The sequence below is a fragment of the Bombus flavifrons genome, chromosome 13, assembly GCF_040668555.2.
Source record: "Bombus flavifrons isolate JBK064 chromosome 13, iyBomFlav1_principal, whole genome shotgun sequence".
In the NCBI taxonomy this organism is placed as follows: Eukaryota; Metazoa; Arthropoda; class Insecta; order Hymenoptera; family Apidae; genus Bombus; species Bombus flavifrons.
In genome coordinates, this window is record NC_138454.1 from 5,000,959 (window position 1) to 5,020,263 (window position 19,305).

General features: G+C 36.0%; 2 protein-coding genes and 1 long non-coding RNA gene across 4 annotated transcripts in view; all 3 read right to left on the bottom strand.

Moving 5' to 3' along the window:
• The window catches only part of Myo81F (unconventional myosin 81F), a 49,133-nt gene extending 42,814 nt beyond the window's left edge, over positions 1-6,319 (bottom strand). For both annotated transcript variants that reach the window (XM_069126370.1, XM_069126369.1), the window contains exon 1: positions 6,031-6,319. In XM_069126370.1, coding sequence (XP_068982471.1) covers positions 6,031-6,055 — 25 coding nt within the window. In that variant the 5' untranslated portion in view covers positions 6,056-6,319. The remainder of the gene's footprint in view (positions 1-6,030) is intronic.
• Wdr92 (dynein axonemal assembly factor 10) overlaps positions 1-8,734 on the bottom strand; it is a 122,434-nt gene extending 113,700 nt beyond the window's left edge. The window contains exon 1 of the mRNA XM_069125578.1: positions 6,789-8,734. The gene's annotated coding sequence lies outside the window, so the exon portion shown is untranslated. The remainder of the gene's footprint in view (positions 1-6,788) is intronic.
• A 4,403-nt stretch (positions 8,735-13,137) lies between these two features.
• LOC138186165 (uncharacterized) lies at positions 13,138-15,351 on the bottom strand. The gene is made up of 2 exons (XR_011174824.1): positions 15,213-15,351; positions 13,138-13,301 (listed from the first exon to the last, which is right to left on the bottom strand). It is a non-coding gene; the product is annotated as an uncharacterized LOC138186165 (long non-coding RNA).
• Positions 15,352-19,305: the final 3,954 nt, after the last annotated feature.

The window sequence follows — 19,305 nt, forward strand, 5'->3', positions numbered from 1 at the left end:
GAGAGGGTGGCATATTTATCAGTCTAGCATAATTATTCATCTCGCTCCTATCTACTTCGAATAACGAATGAAATCTAAAAGCTACGATCATCTCTTACTCAATTCCTTTGATTACAAAACTGGAAAAGAATAAAGTCAACAAAATAAATATACCTGAAGAATATAGATTTTCTGAAACGAGAATATAACGAGAATATAACGAGAATGAGAAATAGATTATTATATTCCTTTCTTATAAATCGTAAAATGTATTGGGTTTCGTAGAATCCTTGTTCTCGCGTATCACTGTAAACGAACTCTACATTACGAAACAAACATGGCGTCCGTCATGTAAGCGATACATATCGATAAACATACCGCTACTAACATAAATAAAAACATTTGCAATGAAATCGTGTACATGTTTCGAGGAACGATTTTACGAGCTACTTACAACTGTACATATAAAAATCGAAAGGAGAACGTAATAAAATCGAACAAACGAAATTGCTTTCAAGAGCTATGCGATGTTATTATCCGGAGATACAAGACGATTTTAACGAGCAACTTCACAAGATATGTCTTTTTTATATTCAATTAGAAACGATCGAATTCGTTTGGTAATTGCAGTTTCCTTCATCACATATTTACGTTTCTCCGTAGGAGCCAGGCTTATTTAATTTTCTTCTTTCGTTTCTCCGCTTGTCCTTCCCGCTGTGTGTCTCCCTTTTACGGTGCGCCACCTTCAAGGAACTTCATACTGTCGATCGAGGCCAAAACTTTCGTGCAACGATCCAACAGTATAGTTCCCGAGGAGTTCCCAGGGAGGTCGATGACACGCAACAACGGGAGGAAATAATTAACTCACTGCATTATCATATTCAGAACATCGGTGGTATATTAACCTGGCCGAAAAATGTTCAGTCTTGCCGAACGTATACTTCTTACTTTCTATATATCGCTACTTGGCATCGATAGTGACACAGCTCGAAAAATGTCAAATGAGTCATTTCAACGTCATTATAAGGCTCACTTAAGACAAGATATGCCACTATTCATGAAAGAAGCATTCCGCTTGCAGCGTAACAAAATAACTGAAGATGAGCCGGTGTTGTTGAAAAACTAAGGCCAGGTTGATAGCGGCATACGTAATAAGTTAGCTCTCTAACGCAAAACTGATGGAATTATAAATATATTGTTTTACATGATAAAAATAGAAACATAATATATATTCAACAACTTTTATTCGATGAAAGCAAATTTGAAATTTTGTTAGTTGTTACTATCGTTGCCAAGCAATGATATGTAAAATTAATCTCATCCTTCATTAATTTTGATATACCACGGGATTTCAATTATTCTTAAAATCAATTTGATCGAAGCAAAGGATATAGCGTTAAATTTTGCGATTCAATTGTATAATGTCTAATGTATTTTCTTTATTCAACTAAATGTTTTCTTTTTATATACGAGGATCATAGATTATTTGGTTATTATAAGAAAATGTTGCGACTTTAAGATGATTGTGAAACTGATATAAAAGATTCATGATGATTAATAGATTAGATTTTTAATGCAAAAATGTATATAATATCAAAAATGTGGTACTCGATGCAATATTTAATAAGTAAAATAAATCTCTAAGTTCCATTTCATGCGATTCATTGACCAAATTGATTATTGTATTTGTTAAATAAACATTGTTCTAGTATGATTACAAAACTATTACTCTAAAGAAAAGGGCCTCATATACATAATTTTACAACATAAATCATAATTGTGTATAATCGAAAAATCATATTAAAAGATGTTCCACAATTTTTTTGCTTTCTACATCTAAAATATTAAACAAATACAAGGTTGTATTAAATATTTCAACACTAAATGTCTATACATTTTGAAGGATTCTGATTTTGCGTTTTCGAGTAAAATATATATTTTGACGTGTATATCCGGTGATTCATTGGGAGAGCACGAAATTCCGAGGAAACCTGCTTTTACCAAGATGTTGTCGTGACTCATTCGTTCGAGATGTCCACGATATACCTGTGCACACTGTAAAAGTTTCTCAAACGGACTACATATTTGAATCACTGTTGATCGAATTTCGGAGAACCTACGTATTCTAGGAGTTACTGCTCCTAAGCTATTAGAAACGCTGGGGGAAATTTATACGAGATATCTCCTGTTAATCTCACCAAAGAGATCTCTCTGATCGATCGTAACTATTAGTTCGATGACACACATAGTACGTGAAGTTGGTTTCTTAGAAGAATGCGTTGCAACTATCTATGGTATCATAGTCAACTGATTCTTTATCAATTAACCTCCAACCTTTTAATATTGTGTCACGCTCGTGACATCAATTGCAGTTACGATTTAATAAAGACAGATTACTTATGTAACAAAAGGTTTGACTTAAACCCAGAATTTGATATCCATTCCTCGGATGGAGGATTTTTAGATACAGTGAGAAACAAAGGCATTCGTACAGTAGGAATGAAATTTTATTTCTATGTTATTAAATATGTATATACAAATATATTTAATTGTATATTACACACAACTATAGCAATAAATGTAAACAAAAGCTAATTACATTTATTACTGTAAGTATCTATGTATAATGTACAGTTACATATATTTGAACATATATTTAATAATATAGAAAGTACTGCCCTTTTTATTTCTACATTTCAACTCTATTAATGTTTCAGTCTCTTACTGTATACGTTATGTCTTACATTTCAATATTTTACTAATAGAAGAATTGTAAGAGGTTAGGAATGCACTATGAATATGTACATGTACACTGTTAACCAGCTAGAATTAAATGTATGAATAGAACAAGTTGAGACAAAGGATGAATCTCTATTTTAGGTATTTCGGTAAAATACGCTTAAACAAGTATTCTAATAAAAATGCGTCGCGCGTACAAAGCAAATGCCATCATCCAATTAGTCGTCCTGCGACTTCCAATGCTCATAAAATACGAGAGGAGTTTTGCCTGGATATTCGTTCGAGTTTCGCTTCTCGCGGTTTTTCATTTTACAACTCGAGATTATTAAGGAGACGGATTTCAGTTCCAACTTGTATTGTTCTACGAAAGAATTTCATTTCATTGGCTATTTACAGATACAAAATAATACAAATTGTCTACGTTTTCAATCCGATTTGCAATTAAATTATCTTGTCTTTTCTATAAATAAAAGAAATTTTTAGTTCTCCAGAGTTTTTTAATTTTCTAGAGTCCTTAAGATAAAGAAATGTATAACTAGTGTAACATAGTATTAATTTCCCTTGGTTTCGACTCACTAGAGGCATTGTATCCTCGATCGGAAGTAACATGTATGCACACGTGTATGTGTCCCGTAAGTGGTTTTATCATACGCGACATGATAACTCAGGCCCTCGCTAATATACACACATATTGTACACACCAAACTGCCGTGAATGCTGATTGTGTACGAACGGCGAGATTGTATTGCCTGCTCTGCACAGAACTGGATCGCGTGTCACAAAAAAAAGGTCGTTTTTATGTGAAACATTTTACGAGCCCGCAACGATCTCAGTGATCTTTCGTTAGAAAGAAACATACTCACAGCATCTGGCATTCCTTTGTTCTAGGTACATGATAAAAACAATATTTACTTTTACCAATTGTTAGTATTACTTCTAGTAGCTAATATAAGATAAAAAATAATAAGATTAATTTAAAAATTGCGTGTGCAATAGTTCCTTATATTTAACAAACGTGTATTGAAATTTTACAACGTAACGATACTTTAATTTTATATTATAAATTATGAATTTTATGAAACTTATAGGAACAAAAATTGACAGACTTTCCTGATTGAGAAATGTGTAATGAAATCCTATAACACAAACAGATGACAATATTTTTATTTTAAATTAGTATAGATTATAAATTCTATAAAACTAAATAGGTACTAAAATTATAGATTAATTTAGTGACATCGAAACTCAGTTTCCGTAAAATTGAGTAACGGAAGTAACAAGTAGAAAGGCTGATTCGAAAGTGCAGAGGAACGTGCAACCTTTATCGACCTGCACGATGGAAGAATTCAAAAGAAACGACGTGGAAGATGGAAATCCCTGGATGTATCACTGCACTGCAGGTGTACATAGTATATAGAAGAAGCAAGACCTGATGGATTTAGAGCGGAAGAATCATCGCATACTATAGAACGCCTCCTTCGTTAATCGAGCTTCCGTGAAAAATTACTAGTGACATTTACACCTACCGTGTGTGACAAACAAATGCTAAAGGTAAACCAGAATTATGTTAAAGATTATTGCGTGGTAAGAAGCCAACAAATATCGCAATGTAAATTAAAAGGGTTGTGGAATACCAGCACAAATGGATTACCAATCACGAACGATAGAAATAAAATTAGACTTCCATTCACTTCATTTCACCTCATTGAATGTATTTTTACTACCTCTATATATAAATGAAATAAAATAAAATGTATAATCAAAGACGAGATTCTATAATAGTAATAAAAAATCATAATGAAATTTAAATTTCATTAAAAATATTCTGAATATAAAGAACTGTAAATTTTAATGTCTATAAATTGCATAGAATTTACCGCCTATAGTTTAAAATTAAATAAAGAGTATTCATTTGAATAAAACCTATTACATATATTATAAAAATCCAGAAAATTATTATTGACAACTGTATCCTGACAGTAGAAGTATCAAGGTATAAAATTTGTACCAGATAAATTAAAATGAAAGTGAATCTATAAAATTTCTATGAAAAATAACGAATTCATTATATTGACAACTACAATGTTGTAGTTCTAGCATTAAAAATACGTTACAGTCAACCATCTTGGGAAACGTGCAGAATGGTGTTCAGCCAATCTTTTCTCTTTGCTTTCGTCCCCTCAATTTCATGCAGAAAAACATGCGTGTTCAGAAGGGCACGCGCGAGTAAGATTACGCCAAGTGTCGATCGATGGGACATCGAACGAACGGTTTAAAAGCCACCACGAACTTGACATCGGCCTCACGCAAGCTCCAGAGCTTATCCCCCAGAACAATCGGTCAATGCTACTCCACCCAGACTTGACAAGCTTTACTTAAAAACGTGATTAAACTATAAACTACTTTGGAGCCTCATATCTAGTTAGTAGTTATATTCACATATAATTATATTATAACATACAAATTTCCTGTCTACAAATTTATTCCTTAAAAATACCACAGTTTGTGATTATAAATTACCGAGATTTTACTTTCACCGAACACCTTTTGAATAATGGATGAAAAACAAGGAAAAGGTCTTACAGTGTTTGAGTATTCTTAGTTGTATAAAAATGTCGCAGAACCGTGTCACGAAATATAAAAGTATTATAATAATAGACAAGCGATTTGACTCTGTTCTTATTAGTATATACATGTCTATATCACGTAGAAAAATATATTCATATATGTATTTCTTGCCCACATAATTTGAATGAATTTTGTTCGAACTTTGTTTTATATGTCAGGTTGTAATTCGTATATAAATATGTATATAATATTTGTATGTATGTGTGTGTGTGCGTATATAATATTTAAATAAAATTTGTTGAACAGAACAAAAATATATTTGAAGTTTTGTGATGAAAAACGGTATTTTGTTGACAAAAACATCGAACTTTTGTGATTCTTGTCGAGAAATCAAAAGATACGATTCTATTAAATTTTACATATTTATACGCGAAACTGTAATACCTGATCCCTTCTAATTTCTTTGATCTCTATCGTGGAAGAAGTGTGATCTATCATGTAATACGACCTTACAAGTGTACCATTATTCCTATTATTATTATTATTACTATTATAGAGTTGCACCACCCACCATGCACCGTACTGGTGCACCATGGATATTACGTGTGCACGTTTTCACCTCTAGGGTACGCAACGATTCCGAGACTTGTATTATCCTGCTTTATCAGATCGAAAATTCGCAGGAAACGTAGTTATATACTAGAAACAAAACGTGTGGTTGAAAGGAATGGTTAGGAAACTTACCCTGTGTGAAGTGCTTAGCAACCATGATGTGCGTGGTTCACGGCTCAGAACATTATTCTCCACCCCCTCGAACGAAGCTGCTACAGGGTAACGATATATCCGGCAAGGAAAACCTTCACTTTTCACGCACGCGGTAACGAGCGTCGACGAAACGTATTTTCTGTCAAAATCACATGTTCGCGAACTGTCTGTCGTTCCTTCATGTACTAGGGTGTACATGCAATTGGTGATCTGTGTGCAATTTAAGACACAACTAAACAGACACGAGAGACGACACACATGCTCGACAGTTGCCACCCGACTGATATCTCGGCTTCGTTTTTCAAATGAACTAACCCTGACTCGCCGCGCCACCATGCTGCGTCCCAGGCCTGTCCTCCTGCACTGCTTTGACGATCGAAAGTCATTTCTCTACATTATCGATGATATCACAGCTGTTAGTTCGGGAGAAAGCTACGTGGCAGCACATATTCAGATACAGTATTCGTCCTCTACTTTATCGACGTAGTCAAAAATAAATTTTCAAAAGAATTTTGATAAAATGAGTAATCAATAATTGGATACATACTTTATATATGGATTATACCTGGATTAAGTTATATATATACTTTATATGTGGATATATATGTAGAGGTTTATGTGAGAAAAGGATAGTTAGTACGTGAGGCTTAAAGGACGAGATCGTTCGTTGTTGAAACCGTCGAATATATTTAAAATAATAAATTAATATACAACCTGTATACATTAGTCGTTAGTACAAAGTAACCCCCCTAACCTACGATTTACGTTCGAGAATTTTGGGTTAAAAACGTAAACAAACTATTATATATTATATTATATATTATATTTGGCCCGATCATCGCACTATGGGCTATGCCCGTAAATGTAGGTGAAGAGGTTAATGCTCGTCGTGTAACTCGGTATATACTCGTGATACTCCGAGATATTGTAGGTACTGTTTGATACTCGATATATACTCGGAGATATTCAGAGATACCGTGTAGATACTGTACGATACTGTGTGATATTGTCGCTCGCGATCGCGTCCGTTTATTTATACTGGTCGGGGGAGAGTTGGAAAATTCAAATTCGTCTTCATTCGACGGTTGTATGTAGCGGCGACATTGTTTTGCCCAGAGTCTATTTGTCGTTATGTTTCATGCGTCAAGGTTGTGTCAATGCCCCGAGGCAAAACAACATGAGTCACTCTCAATTCGCGTCGTCCTTTGACTCCTGCGCCGTTAGATATACTTTGACAAATAAAAATTCAATCATTTTTGTATTTTGTGAATACAAAAATGTATTGTATATATCAATCTGTATTTTCTACCGTATATTACTAATCCAACTACTTCTGTTCAATTAAGTGCAATTTTTCCGGCTTCCATAATATCACTGACCAAGGATAGGATAGACATGACATTACATGGGACTTTGTGTCTTACGTTTTTGTATACCGACTTCAAAAAAAATCAGAATGTTTCTTAAGCCACTCCATGCGATGATATCTTGTAATTAAGATATGAATATGTGTAATAATTGTTCATCCCAACACAAAATTAAACGAAGTGTTTTATATTGTAAGATAAACTTCAAGAAATACGATAACAGCTTTTTAAATTTTTGAACATGATATTTTACCCAAAAAGAACTACAAGGTAAAAACCTATGCCATTCTTATTCATACAAAATTCGATGAAACTATTTAATAAAGTTAACTAAAATCGTAATCACAGCCTATCAGCTGGTATTATTTGCTATATATTAATAATTGTATCACGTATAGTAATGCGATTAATAATTATATATGAAATAATACTGATTGGCCGGATCTCACCGCGAAGAGTTTGCTGCGAGTAGTCCCTATCCACGATCCCATCCACCCTTCCTTTTATGTAAAAATTTACTAATTCTGTTTTAAAAAATTTTAGAAAATTCTTCTTTTAATACGAGTTTACAAAACATTCAATTTTTTGATCGCTGTGCAAAAGAAATATCAAAACAACTTTAAAAAAAACCGATGTGAATAGCTAAACCTGACCCTTTTAGCAGTGGTAACCAATGTCCTATTAAGTAAAATGATATCTTAGCACATACTTTACTAGTCGTAAGTATTAGTATACCTATTGATTACATTCCGAGAAAAGCTAACGAGCTTTACTTTATTTGGTATTTTACATTTTAAGGCACATATAATACGAATAAAATAACACATTTACAATAAGGTAATTAAAAATAAATGCAGTCAAAGGTATTTGATTAATATTAAATGTCTGTATATAAGTGTCTTAATACTTATGTCCGGCAGTGTATGTGTGGTGATATTTACATTTTCGACCAGTCGCGGGGAGACGCGATTGCGAGGAAGCGCGTCAACGGACGTCGTAAATTCTCGTTACGATTGTAATAATCGACACCACGAACAGGTGGATCCCCTTATTTCTTTTGGGATAATAGGGATGATTGATGTGGTATAACACTGCGATTAACAGGTTATAAATTCTACATTTCCAACAACTTAATACAATAAAGAGTTACGCTGTTACGTGTGATATAAATGTCGTAGACGATTGTTTGACGGATGAAGACCCGATAGAGAGACGTTGACTGATCTGTAGGTGAGATCAAGTATCTGTGTTTGGTGGACTCCCGACATCACGGAGCTGAGGGCGAGATGTGTCCGGGCCCGAAGACGGTACCAGAGGGCCCGAATACGGTATTAGAGGGCCCGCAAGCTCCTCGAGAGGGTAGTTGCTACCCGTCTGGAGCGACACATGTCGGGGCGGGTGCCGGGTTGGCACGAAAGCCAGTACGGCTTCCGGAAGGGACGCTCAACGATTGACGCGGTCAGACGCGTGCGAGCACTCACGGAGGACATGGTTTCCCGGGACGGCGTGGCGTTGACGGTGTCTCTGGACATCGTCAACGCGTTCAACTCCATGCCGTGGGACAGGATAGTGGCGGCCCTGGAACACTTCGAAGTTCCCAGCTACCTCGTTCGGCTGATCCGCGCCTACCTCGACGACAGGTGGGTATACTACGCCAGCAGGGATGGGGAGGAAAGGCGGCCCGTCGAGCGCGGCGTTTTGCAGGTCTCGGTGTTGGAACCGATCCTGCGGATCATCGCGTACGACGAGGTACTGCGCTGCCTGTTGCCTCCGGGCGCGGACATGGTGTGCTACGCGGACGACACTCTGGTCTTGGTCGGAGGTCGCGGGTGGCACGAGACGTTGTGCATCGGCGAAGTCGCAACGGCCTGCGAGATTCGTACTGTGCGCGGACTCCCCTGCGAAGTCGGAGGCCATCTGGTTCTACCACAAGAACAGGCGAGGGACTCCTCCGCCCGGTCTGAGCATAAGCATGGCGGGCGAAATCGTCGGGGTGGGATCGCGGATGAAATACCTGGGTCTCGTCATCGACAGCCAGTGGACGTTCGAGCCGCACTTCGACTCCCTGATTCCGAAGGTGTCGGCAGCTGCCGACGCCTTGTGCAGCCTGCTGCCGAACATCGGCGTGGCGTCGCAGTGCACCGATTATACGAGGGTGTCATTCGGTCCCGAGTGATGTACGGAGCCCCGGTATGGGCGGACGATCTGTTGGCGAGTCGTCGCAGCATCCTGGTCCTCAGGAGGTTGCACAGGGTAACCGCCATCAGAATCGTCAGGGGATGCCGAATGGTGTCCCACACGTCGACGACCAAACGACCTGGGAACCGCCGAGGAGGACGCGTGAGATCAGTGGCAATCTCAGCTGATCAACGAGGGGGGCGAACATCGAGGCGCGGAAGCGGTCCTCCCAAATTGGCAGACATGGAGAAGCCTTCGCTGCCTCCCGCTCACCTACAGAATGACCCAGATGCTCACGGGACACAGCGTGTTTTGCGAGTACCTGATGAAAATCGGACAGCAGAAGACGGACATCTGTCACCACTGCGGAGAAGACAGGGACACGGCGCAGCACACGCTGGAGTTTTGTCCAGCGTGAGAGCTGTCCCGCTACACCCTGCGTCTCGTCATAGGCTAGAGATTGACCCTCTCGACGATCGTAGAAACGATGCTGTCTAGGGGCAATGACCCCCCTAGCGCCAAACTCAACAGTTAGGGGAATTTTTAGGACTGACTCGATCAAGAGGAGGAGGGTGCAACGGAAAGATAATTCGTAAGAGGTCTCCGAAGCGCTCCTGTCACACGCGTAGGATGGTCATCGTAGAGTTGTAGTCGGTAAGAGTCCGACACTACTCTGCTGTTATTATTAGCAGCAGCACAGTGTCCATGAGGATTTCTCCATGTGCAAAAAAAAAAAAAAAAAAAAGGTGAGATTAAGTACGAATAGATACGTCAATGTTGCTCGAATGTAAATAGTAGAAGCCGTCCGAAATGTTGATTGTTCCGTTGGTGACTTGGCAGCTGTCGACTTGATGCCGGAGTATTGACTGAACGAATGTCGTAGAAACAGTTGAGTTGACTATCTTAGTATTGGCGAAGAAGTGAAGTCCGTTCTCGTGTTATTACGGAGGAAAGCTCGGTGTTGGTGTGCATTTTGAACTAAGAACGCGGATTCGTTGTTCACACTTTTCATTAGGAAAGTGAGGGTAACGATCTGCGATGCCCATTGATCATAGCCAAGGCTAACAACTGAAAATGGGAGAAGAAAGTCTCCTGCCAACGAGGCTCATGGGTGTCATTGTTTATGGGAAAAACCTGCTTTTCCGTTAGACAAATGTCCACTTTCTCCGTAATTTGTAAGAACGTGCAATAAAGCTAAGGACTACCTTAAGGACCATCCATAAACCGGAAATACTTACAGGATTAGAGTTTAAGTTAAGAAGCGGAAAGGGGGTGATTCGACGCGAAAAAAGAAGTCGAAAATATAGAATAAAAATTTTTCGTTTGAGGCTTTGTTTTCGAGAAAATCGACTTTGAATTTTCGCTCGGTACACGTGCGGTACGTTATAACGGATCTCACTGTAGATCGTTGTCTCGATGGAAAAATTAAAAAAAAAAAAATTAAAAAAAATTTTTATTCTATATTTTCGACTTCTTTTTTCGCGTAGAATAATCCCTTTCCGCTTGTACCACCAGTTACCAACCACCGTGTATATAAAACCATACCTCAAAATTCAATGACTTCATTTCTTTCTTTCCCTTCTAAAAAAAATCACAAAAGGACGCTGTTTTAGAACATTCTAATTCAGGACACCCCCTTAACACAACTCTAACTAGAAAACTAATTGAAACAATCGCGATGGAAGGCCGCAATACTAATTTTTAAAACAAAAATAAATTAAATATCTATACATAAAAAAATGCTACTTCAAATATTGTACTACTACAGACTGCAATACTACAACATTAATGAACCGTTAACATTTCTAAATCCAACTTTAAATGAGAGAAGGAAATAAGAAATGTAAGAAATTCTAACAATTTATAATCAAAATTGCTAAACACAATCGCCATGTCGTAATTCGCAACACTAAAATAAACACGATTATCATTGTTTCACAACTTTAATTCAAACCGTAACCAGTCTCTCGCCACACTAATAAAAAGTCGCGAAACTTTTCCGCAATTCTAATTCAAACCGTAATTAATCTCTCGCAACACTAATAAAGAAGACGTGTTTTGCCCAATATAGTCTTTTTTCTATTTATTTATTTAAATTTTACAATTTGTCCAGTAGTACATTTGGTAAAATGTTATATCTTGGTGTTGTAATAATATAACATGTGGGTGGTTACCCCCAGCGGGGTACCATCTTCATGTTTGTTAGGTTATGTCCTTTGTGAGATCTGTTGGGTGTTTCCTTTCCAATATAGTGGCGGGCTGACATATATGTATCAATCGAAATGCGTCCCTCTAATTCTTCGAAGCTTTCCTCGAAATCAAATAATCATAATTTGCACAAAAGAAGACTAAAATATTAAAACAAATGTATAAAAAGAACAAATTATATCAAAGTAATGCAATAATTAAGGTCAAATTGCTTTTGAAAGCTCATTGTACATGCTACCAGCAAATGTAGCAACTAAAAGACTGATTGAAGAAAAAAAGATAATCTAATAATAGATTATAATAGATTATAACAAATAATTGAATATCTTACGTATAAGGTACGAAAACGTATGTCTGTTCGACCAGTCGCGAAGAGACGCGATTGCGAGGAGGCGTGTCAACGGTTACGATTCGAATAATTGACGCCACAAAAAGATCGATCCTCTGATTTCTGTTAGGATAATAGGGGTGGTTGAGCGAGTATAACACTGCGGTTATAATATATATTTTCAAGAACTATATACAGAAGATATTTACGCTGTTGCGTAAGGTATAAGAGAAGAAGTCCGAGATGTTGACTGCTCTGTAGTTGTAGATCCAGTCTTGAGTTTTTTTTTTTATTTATTTATTAAAATTTACAATCAATTCTCGCATTGAGAGTTTTCAGTAATTTTTTCTGGCGTGGCGCAGTGACATGGCTAATTATTTATAATAAGTTAATACTTATTATAGATAAGTATAATTTATAAGTAAGTATTATAAATAAGTAAATATTACTTAATTTAAATAACTAATTGAATCTAGCGTTTAGATCTAGCCGGTAGTGTCTCTTCAGCCTGCGGATCAGGTCCGACTTATCAAGTAGTCCAGCGATTAGGGGGTTTCGGTGTTTGTTGACTCTTTTGCTATATCTGTCGCTATATTTTGATATTTCCTCTTTGACTGTGGGTATCTTGAGGTCGCGATGTATTGTTTCGTTGGTAACATACCAAGGTGCATCTATTAAGGATCTTAGCGTTTTCGATTGCAGTCTCGAGATGTAGGCTGATCTGTCGTTGTAGAACAAGTCTAGAGATGTGGTGACTGTTCTGTAGTTGTAGCTTTTTTTCTTTTTTTTATTTGTTTATTAAAATTTACAATCAATTCTCGCATTGAGAATTTTCAGTAATGTAGTTGTAGCCCAAGCGAAGTCCAGTGACAATGCTGTTGCAAATGAAAACTCTTGGTGATCCCACGTTTCCCTTATTTTTACCTGATAGAGCAATAACTATAAGGAACCTTTTGAATCGAAGATGTTTTAAGCCGCTTACAGGCCTTAACGGTAAATCCAGAAACCTTGTTTTATGACCGTTTATTAGGATTATTGCGACCCGCTTAATTATATGTGCACAGCTGGTGGACGCCTCGACCGTAGAGAGTCACCGGAGGTAACAACGTACCTTAATTGAATGAAGTTAACAAAAGAGTGACTTGGGTGATGTAGTAGGAAAAGGACACCTGTCGCGGAGTAATACAATATATATATACACAAAGACCCGTCTATCTACTCCGATTTTCGTCAGCAGAATGACCCCCCGGTCAAGTTCGGTTGGCAAGGAGTGGGGGGAAGGCTCGTCGACAAGTCGATCGTAAACAAGCAAGAATTGTCAAGGAAAGGATATGTTTACAATACTTCGATATTATGTCCAAAGTGAAAAAAATAATACTTTAGATTAGAAAGTAAACACACGTAAGCTAACTGTAATTCAGGCGAACAAAATTTAAAATGGAATATCGCAAAAGTATTATTACCATAAAATCGAACGATTATAGAACCAGATTTCGTTAATTTATAGTTCGATATATACAAGAAATGGGAAGAAAGGAGAGAAAATGAAAAAGAAAGTAAAATCGAGATAAGAAAGGAATTATCAAGAGGAAAGAAGGAAAGGAAAATGATCGAAGGGAGTAAAACAGAAAAGAATTTCATTCTAATTGTTCGACCGTTCGCGGAGAGACACGATCGCGAAGAAGCGCGCCAACGAGAGTTGTAAATTCCCGTTGCGATTTGATAATTGACGCCACGAATTGGTCGATCCCTTATTTCGGTTAGGATAATAGAGGTAGTTGAACTGATGATAACACTTAGTTAACAAATTAAAATATGCACTTTATTCCAAAAAATTCTTAGATGTAAATAGTTAGGCATAGTGCGTGTAGATGCATTCTCAGCGACGTGTAAATAGTAAGTTAAAATTGATGACTGATCAGTGAATGAAAAACCAATCAAAAGATGGTGACTGATCTAAGTATGAAAAGCTAATCAAGATATTAACTGCGGGCAGACACTCCAAACTAAACATACAGAATAAAATTACCCTCTACAAGACCGTAATAAAACCTGTCTGGACCTACGGAATCCAACTATGGGGAACAACAAGTAACTCTAACATTGAAATACTTCAACGCTTCCAATCGAAAACACTAATAGATGCACCTTGGTATGTTACCAACGAAACAATACATCGCGACCTCAAGATACCCACAGTCAAAGAGGAAATAGCAAAATATAGCGACAGATATAGCAAAAGAGTCAACAAACACCGAAACCCCCTAATCACGGAACTACTTGATACGACGGACCAGATCCACAGGCTGAAGAGACACTACCCGCTAGATCTAAACACTAGATTTAATTAGATATTTATACTAAATAATATTTATTTATCTATTAAGTAATATTTACCTACTTATAACAATTACTTATAAATTATACTTATCTATAATAAGTATTAATATAAGTAACTATTATAAATAATTAGCCATGTCTCTGCGCCACGCCAGAAAAATTACTGAAAATTCTCAATGCGAGAATAGATTGTAAATTTCAATAAATAAAAAAAAAAAGATATTAACTGGTCAACAGATGAAAAACCAGTGAAGTTCGGTGACGACGAAACATCCTGCATGCCACAGCTATCGAAACAATAACCGACATGACACTGTCGCAGAGGAAAACTATTGAAAAGTGTTGGTCATCCCACTAACGGTCGCTCGCGGGTGGAAATGGCCATTGAACATGAGAAAAGCCCGACCTTTCCATTTTCTACCTGACTGAATAATAACCATAAGGAACATCTCGACTTGAAAATATTTTATAACAGTTAAGGACTGCTTAGTTCTATGACAGTTCCTTAGGATTATTACGGTCCGACTAATTATATTTGCACAGGTAGTGGCCGTCTTGACCGAGGGATAGATTCTGATTTATGTAGTCACCAGATGTAACACCAATGTACGTGATTTATGCTTTTTGACGTAAATGGCTTTGATTGAAAATTAATAACTGTCTATCCACATCGAAAAACAACAAATTGATATAAATATAAAATGAAAGAAATTAATATAATAAATAAATAAGATTCTCACCATTGTAAAGCAATAACATATCGACGTATGCTAAATTTTCCACATTTATGACGATATCTCTGCAGTTGTTTCCACTTTTCGATATGACAACGTACGAAATGATATGAATTGAATTTTTAATTTCTATTTTTGCCACCAGGGCGCAAACAACTCAGGTACGTATTATGTTCTATTAGTACTCTAATACTGCATTCTTCCGATTTTTATTTTCACACAAAATTCCATAATTCATGAAAAAAATTTTGAACTCTACGTAATTTATTCGATTCTTACTAATAAACTATATATTGTATTATAGTAAAATACAAGATTTCATAGTTATATAGATATCTTATTGCTAGGTAGTATTAATTTATAACGAAATTGGAATAATGTTTCCTAAATATTACTACTTAAAAAGCGATATACATATTATTATTTCCGAATATTACTGTTTGAAAAATGATACCTCCAGCCGGAGCCATTACATATATGTACGAGTACACAATTTTTTACTTACACACACACATACACACGTATAAGGCAACGAATAAGCTATCAACAACAACCATAGGACACCGTGGGACATTGGAAGATGTAAACCTTAATATTAGTATATTTGTGAAAGTACTTGATCGATATTTATCCACAGAAGCAAGTTTTAGTTGATCTATTTCTCTTTTTATTGGGCGTAATTTGTCTGTTTGACTTATCCATAAATTATATTACGATTTTCTGAGGCAGAAGTGTATCCAAGTACAATATTTTATAGTTCGTTTGCGAGTATACCATAACTATCCTTTCTATATTTTATTTGTAATTTCATTGTAGACTTTAGTTTTAATTAAAATCGCTACTATATTGAATTGATAACGTTGTACGTGACATGTAACACAAAAATGAAAATGGGTCGGGTGAGCTCCAAAACATGGGACACGAACAAATATTATATGTCATGTCTGTATCTCGTCTGTGCTAATATGTTTAATATGGTTTATATATAATATAAGGATTAACATAAAATACCATAGAGTCTAGGTTATAATAATATAGTGTAAATAAGATGCATAAATCACAAAGGTCTAAGTTATAACAATAAATAAAAATGATACAGTACAGTTTTCCAATTAAAAACTGAGAAAATAATAAAAATGGTAAAATAGACAATGGTTAAAATGATGATGCAATCTTATTCATTACATAACACCAAATATTGAAATTCACTAGAATTCTCTATGAATATTTTTAGTTCTCAGTTTAAACGTTATGAATGGCAACGTGGCTTTTCTTAGATTCGACTAAAGTTTATACAAAAGTAAGTATGAGTAATACAGATTCTAAAAATGTATCAATGAAATATATACTCAAACGAATTCGTTCAATATTCCAAAATCGATGCATATGTTTCTTGTGAGACTCGATTAAATTACGGTTGTAACTAAGTGTACATTTAAATATGTTGTACTTATTAAGTATATTGTAGAATTACAGTTTAATCTTCTAGAATGCTGTTGGCGTTGTAACATAGTGATAACAGATTTTTATTAATCACCCTTGCAACGCATGGAACAACGGTAAATTCTCCGATATATCGTTCTGAATTTATCTACGTACATTTTTTGTCATTCTTAAATGATATCGAGTTGTATGAATAACAATGATACGAGACAAGCAAGAATGGACAAGTGACGACCGTATGACACCATATTTGGCTTCACGGGAAATGTCTTTGCCTAAACAGTATCAGAGGATTGACACGTTTTTCTGTAGCAGTCAGTAGTCCCGTAACATGTACATAGGCATGGTTACGTCAGTCCAATCGGCTATGAATCATTATGCACAGAGCATATCATATATCTATAACTCGTCTTTTCAAGGCTCCCATTTTATGATCAGACCACGTTCCTTGATATCAAGTGCCGGTTTTATAATTACCACAAGAGAATTCAATTGTACCCATCGTTAAATATGACCTTAAAATTTTTAATACAACTTCTAACATTTTCTAGAAAAAAATTATTTTAAACACTTACCCTTAATGTAGATTACTTAACGCAAGTACATATATAACTATATAAGTATATAAATATAAAAGGTGTATAAGTTTGAAGCTTTCTTCTAATAAAGAAAATACGGAAATGATTACTTCGGTATCTGATTACTTACTTTAGAATTAAATCAATTGTCAAAATACAACTTAAAAGACTTAAAAAGATTCTTAAAAGATCTTGGAAAAGTTGTATCTCTTTAACTGTACAGCATAAGGAAAATTAAAATAATACATTTTTTGTATCTAATAGTATCTAAAATCTAGATAACGGAGAAATTCTTATTTTCTAATTTATTCATTCCTTAAAAAATTAGTTTGATTTGTGTATGTAATTACACGCGCATTGTATAGTCTAGGAATAAAATGTATTTATAGAATCACGTATGCCGTTAACAATAAATCGAGTTCGCTTACACGCGACCACCAAAAACTATCAATGATTTAACTACTTATATGCATTTGGGAAAGCAACAGGCTTTTTATTTAGAATTTAGAATTTTAAAGAAATTTAGAAATTTAGAATGGTGGACAACTATGACTAGGATAGGATCGCAACGAGAAGGGAAAAAGGAAATTTGTTTACACCGGCATAGCTGTTGCAGATCGGTGATTCTGCACGAGACAAATTACGCTCTGCGAGAGAGTTGCTGGACCCGTTTTCAGACAGGTAGTTAAATCGACACTGCAGGTCAACATGCGATGAATACTCTCTCACTCGCTCGGAAACAAAACGATTTTTCCTTTTACAAAGTTGTGCCAAGTTTCGAAAAGTCCGTTGACCGTTAACTTGTAGTGAGTAAGTCTAACTAAAGTTAGATGTTTCTGCAGAATCAATTTTCATTCACGTTCAATTAATTAATGCTTTTTTATGTATACAAATTATTGTTTTTATTAATATCTGCTAACCGTATATAGTTATCTGAGATAAGTTTAAATATTCAAATTAGATTAAAGACGTTCATTTGAACCTTCATATGTATATTTGCAATAATTTAGAAGTGTCTTAATATTTACAAATGGAAGTGTTATGTATACTAATGTGTTAGCACGTTAGGTGTTCGTATCTTGAAATGAGACTGAGAAATTTAATGGCCAAATAAACCATTCTATGGTTAATTAGAAAAATATTACTGTATCCCTTTTGTTCAATGAACAAATACAAGAGTGAGATACAAATACATAACATGAAGTTTCGAGGCTCTAACGTCGATAGACTATTACATAAGATATAGACTATGGTTACAGTAATGCATGTTGTGATGAATGAAACACCTTAAGAAACTATACACATACAGTTAGGATTTAATTGGTCCAACACATTTGTTCTTATCAGAACAATAGTTCGTTAGAACACGAATCAACAATAATCATTCAATAATCTTAAAAAAAACATCTTCAATACACAGAGCTATATAGATACGTAACACAAAGCTACTTGGGTAGTTCGAGGAACCGGTGGGAATAGAAACAGTCAATTAACGAGGCAAAACCTCAGAGCCTACGCGTCACTGCTATGAATATATTATATACAATAATCTACACATACGTTGAAATATTTCCAAGGAACACTAGCGCCGCCTATGGCATATTTACTATTTACAATTGTGGGCAGTGGGCAGGTGCCTACAGTATCCTACTCTTGTCCTGAATCTGTGCCCACCGATGATGTGTAATCTGCAGCTGGATAATAAAAAGACATGAATTCTCTGTATAACCGCCGTTACGCGCTTAAAGAAACCGCAAAAGCGTTTGATTTAGCTCTCTCTATTTGCTGCGTGGGTGGCTCGCCTTCTCCGTTCACTCTCCACCACTGGCTTCTACCATACCGATCCCATACTGACGTCACATTCCATAGAAGGGAAATATAAAACCTGTTCGACCGTCTCCCTTTCTTTCTCTACAGTTTCGTATTTCTGATTCACTTTATCTTTCTTCGTATTATCTTGTCCTCTTTTCCTCTTCTGTCTCTTTTATGTTTACTTTTCCGCCTGCATTTTTCCATCCGCGCCGTTACGAATAACGAGCAAATGTGCGGTTCACTTGAAATTAGGGATCCCCAATGTG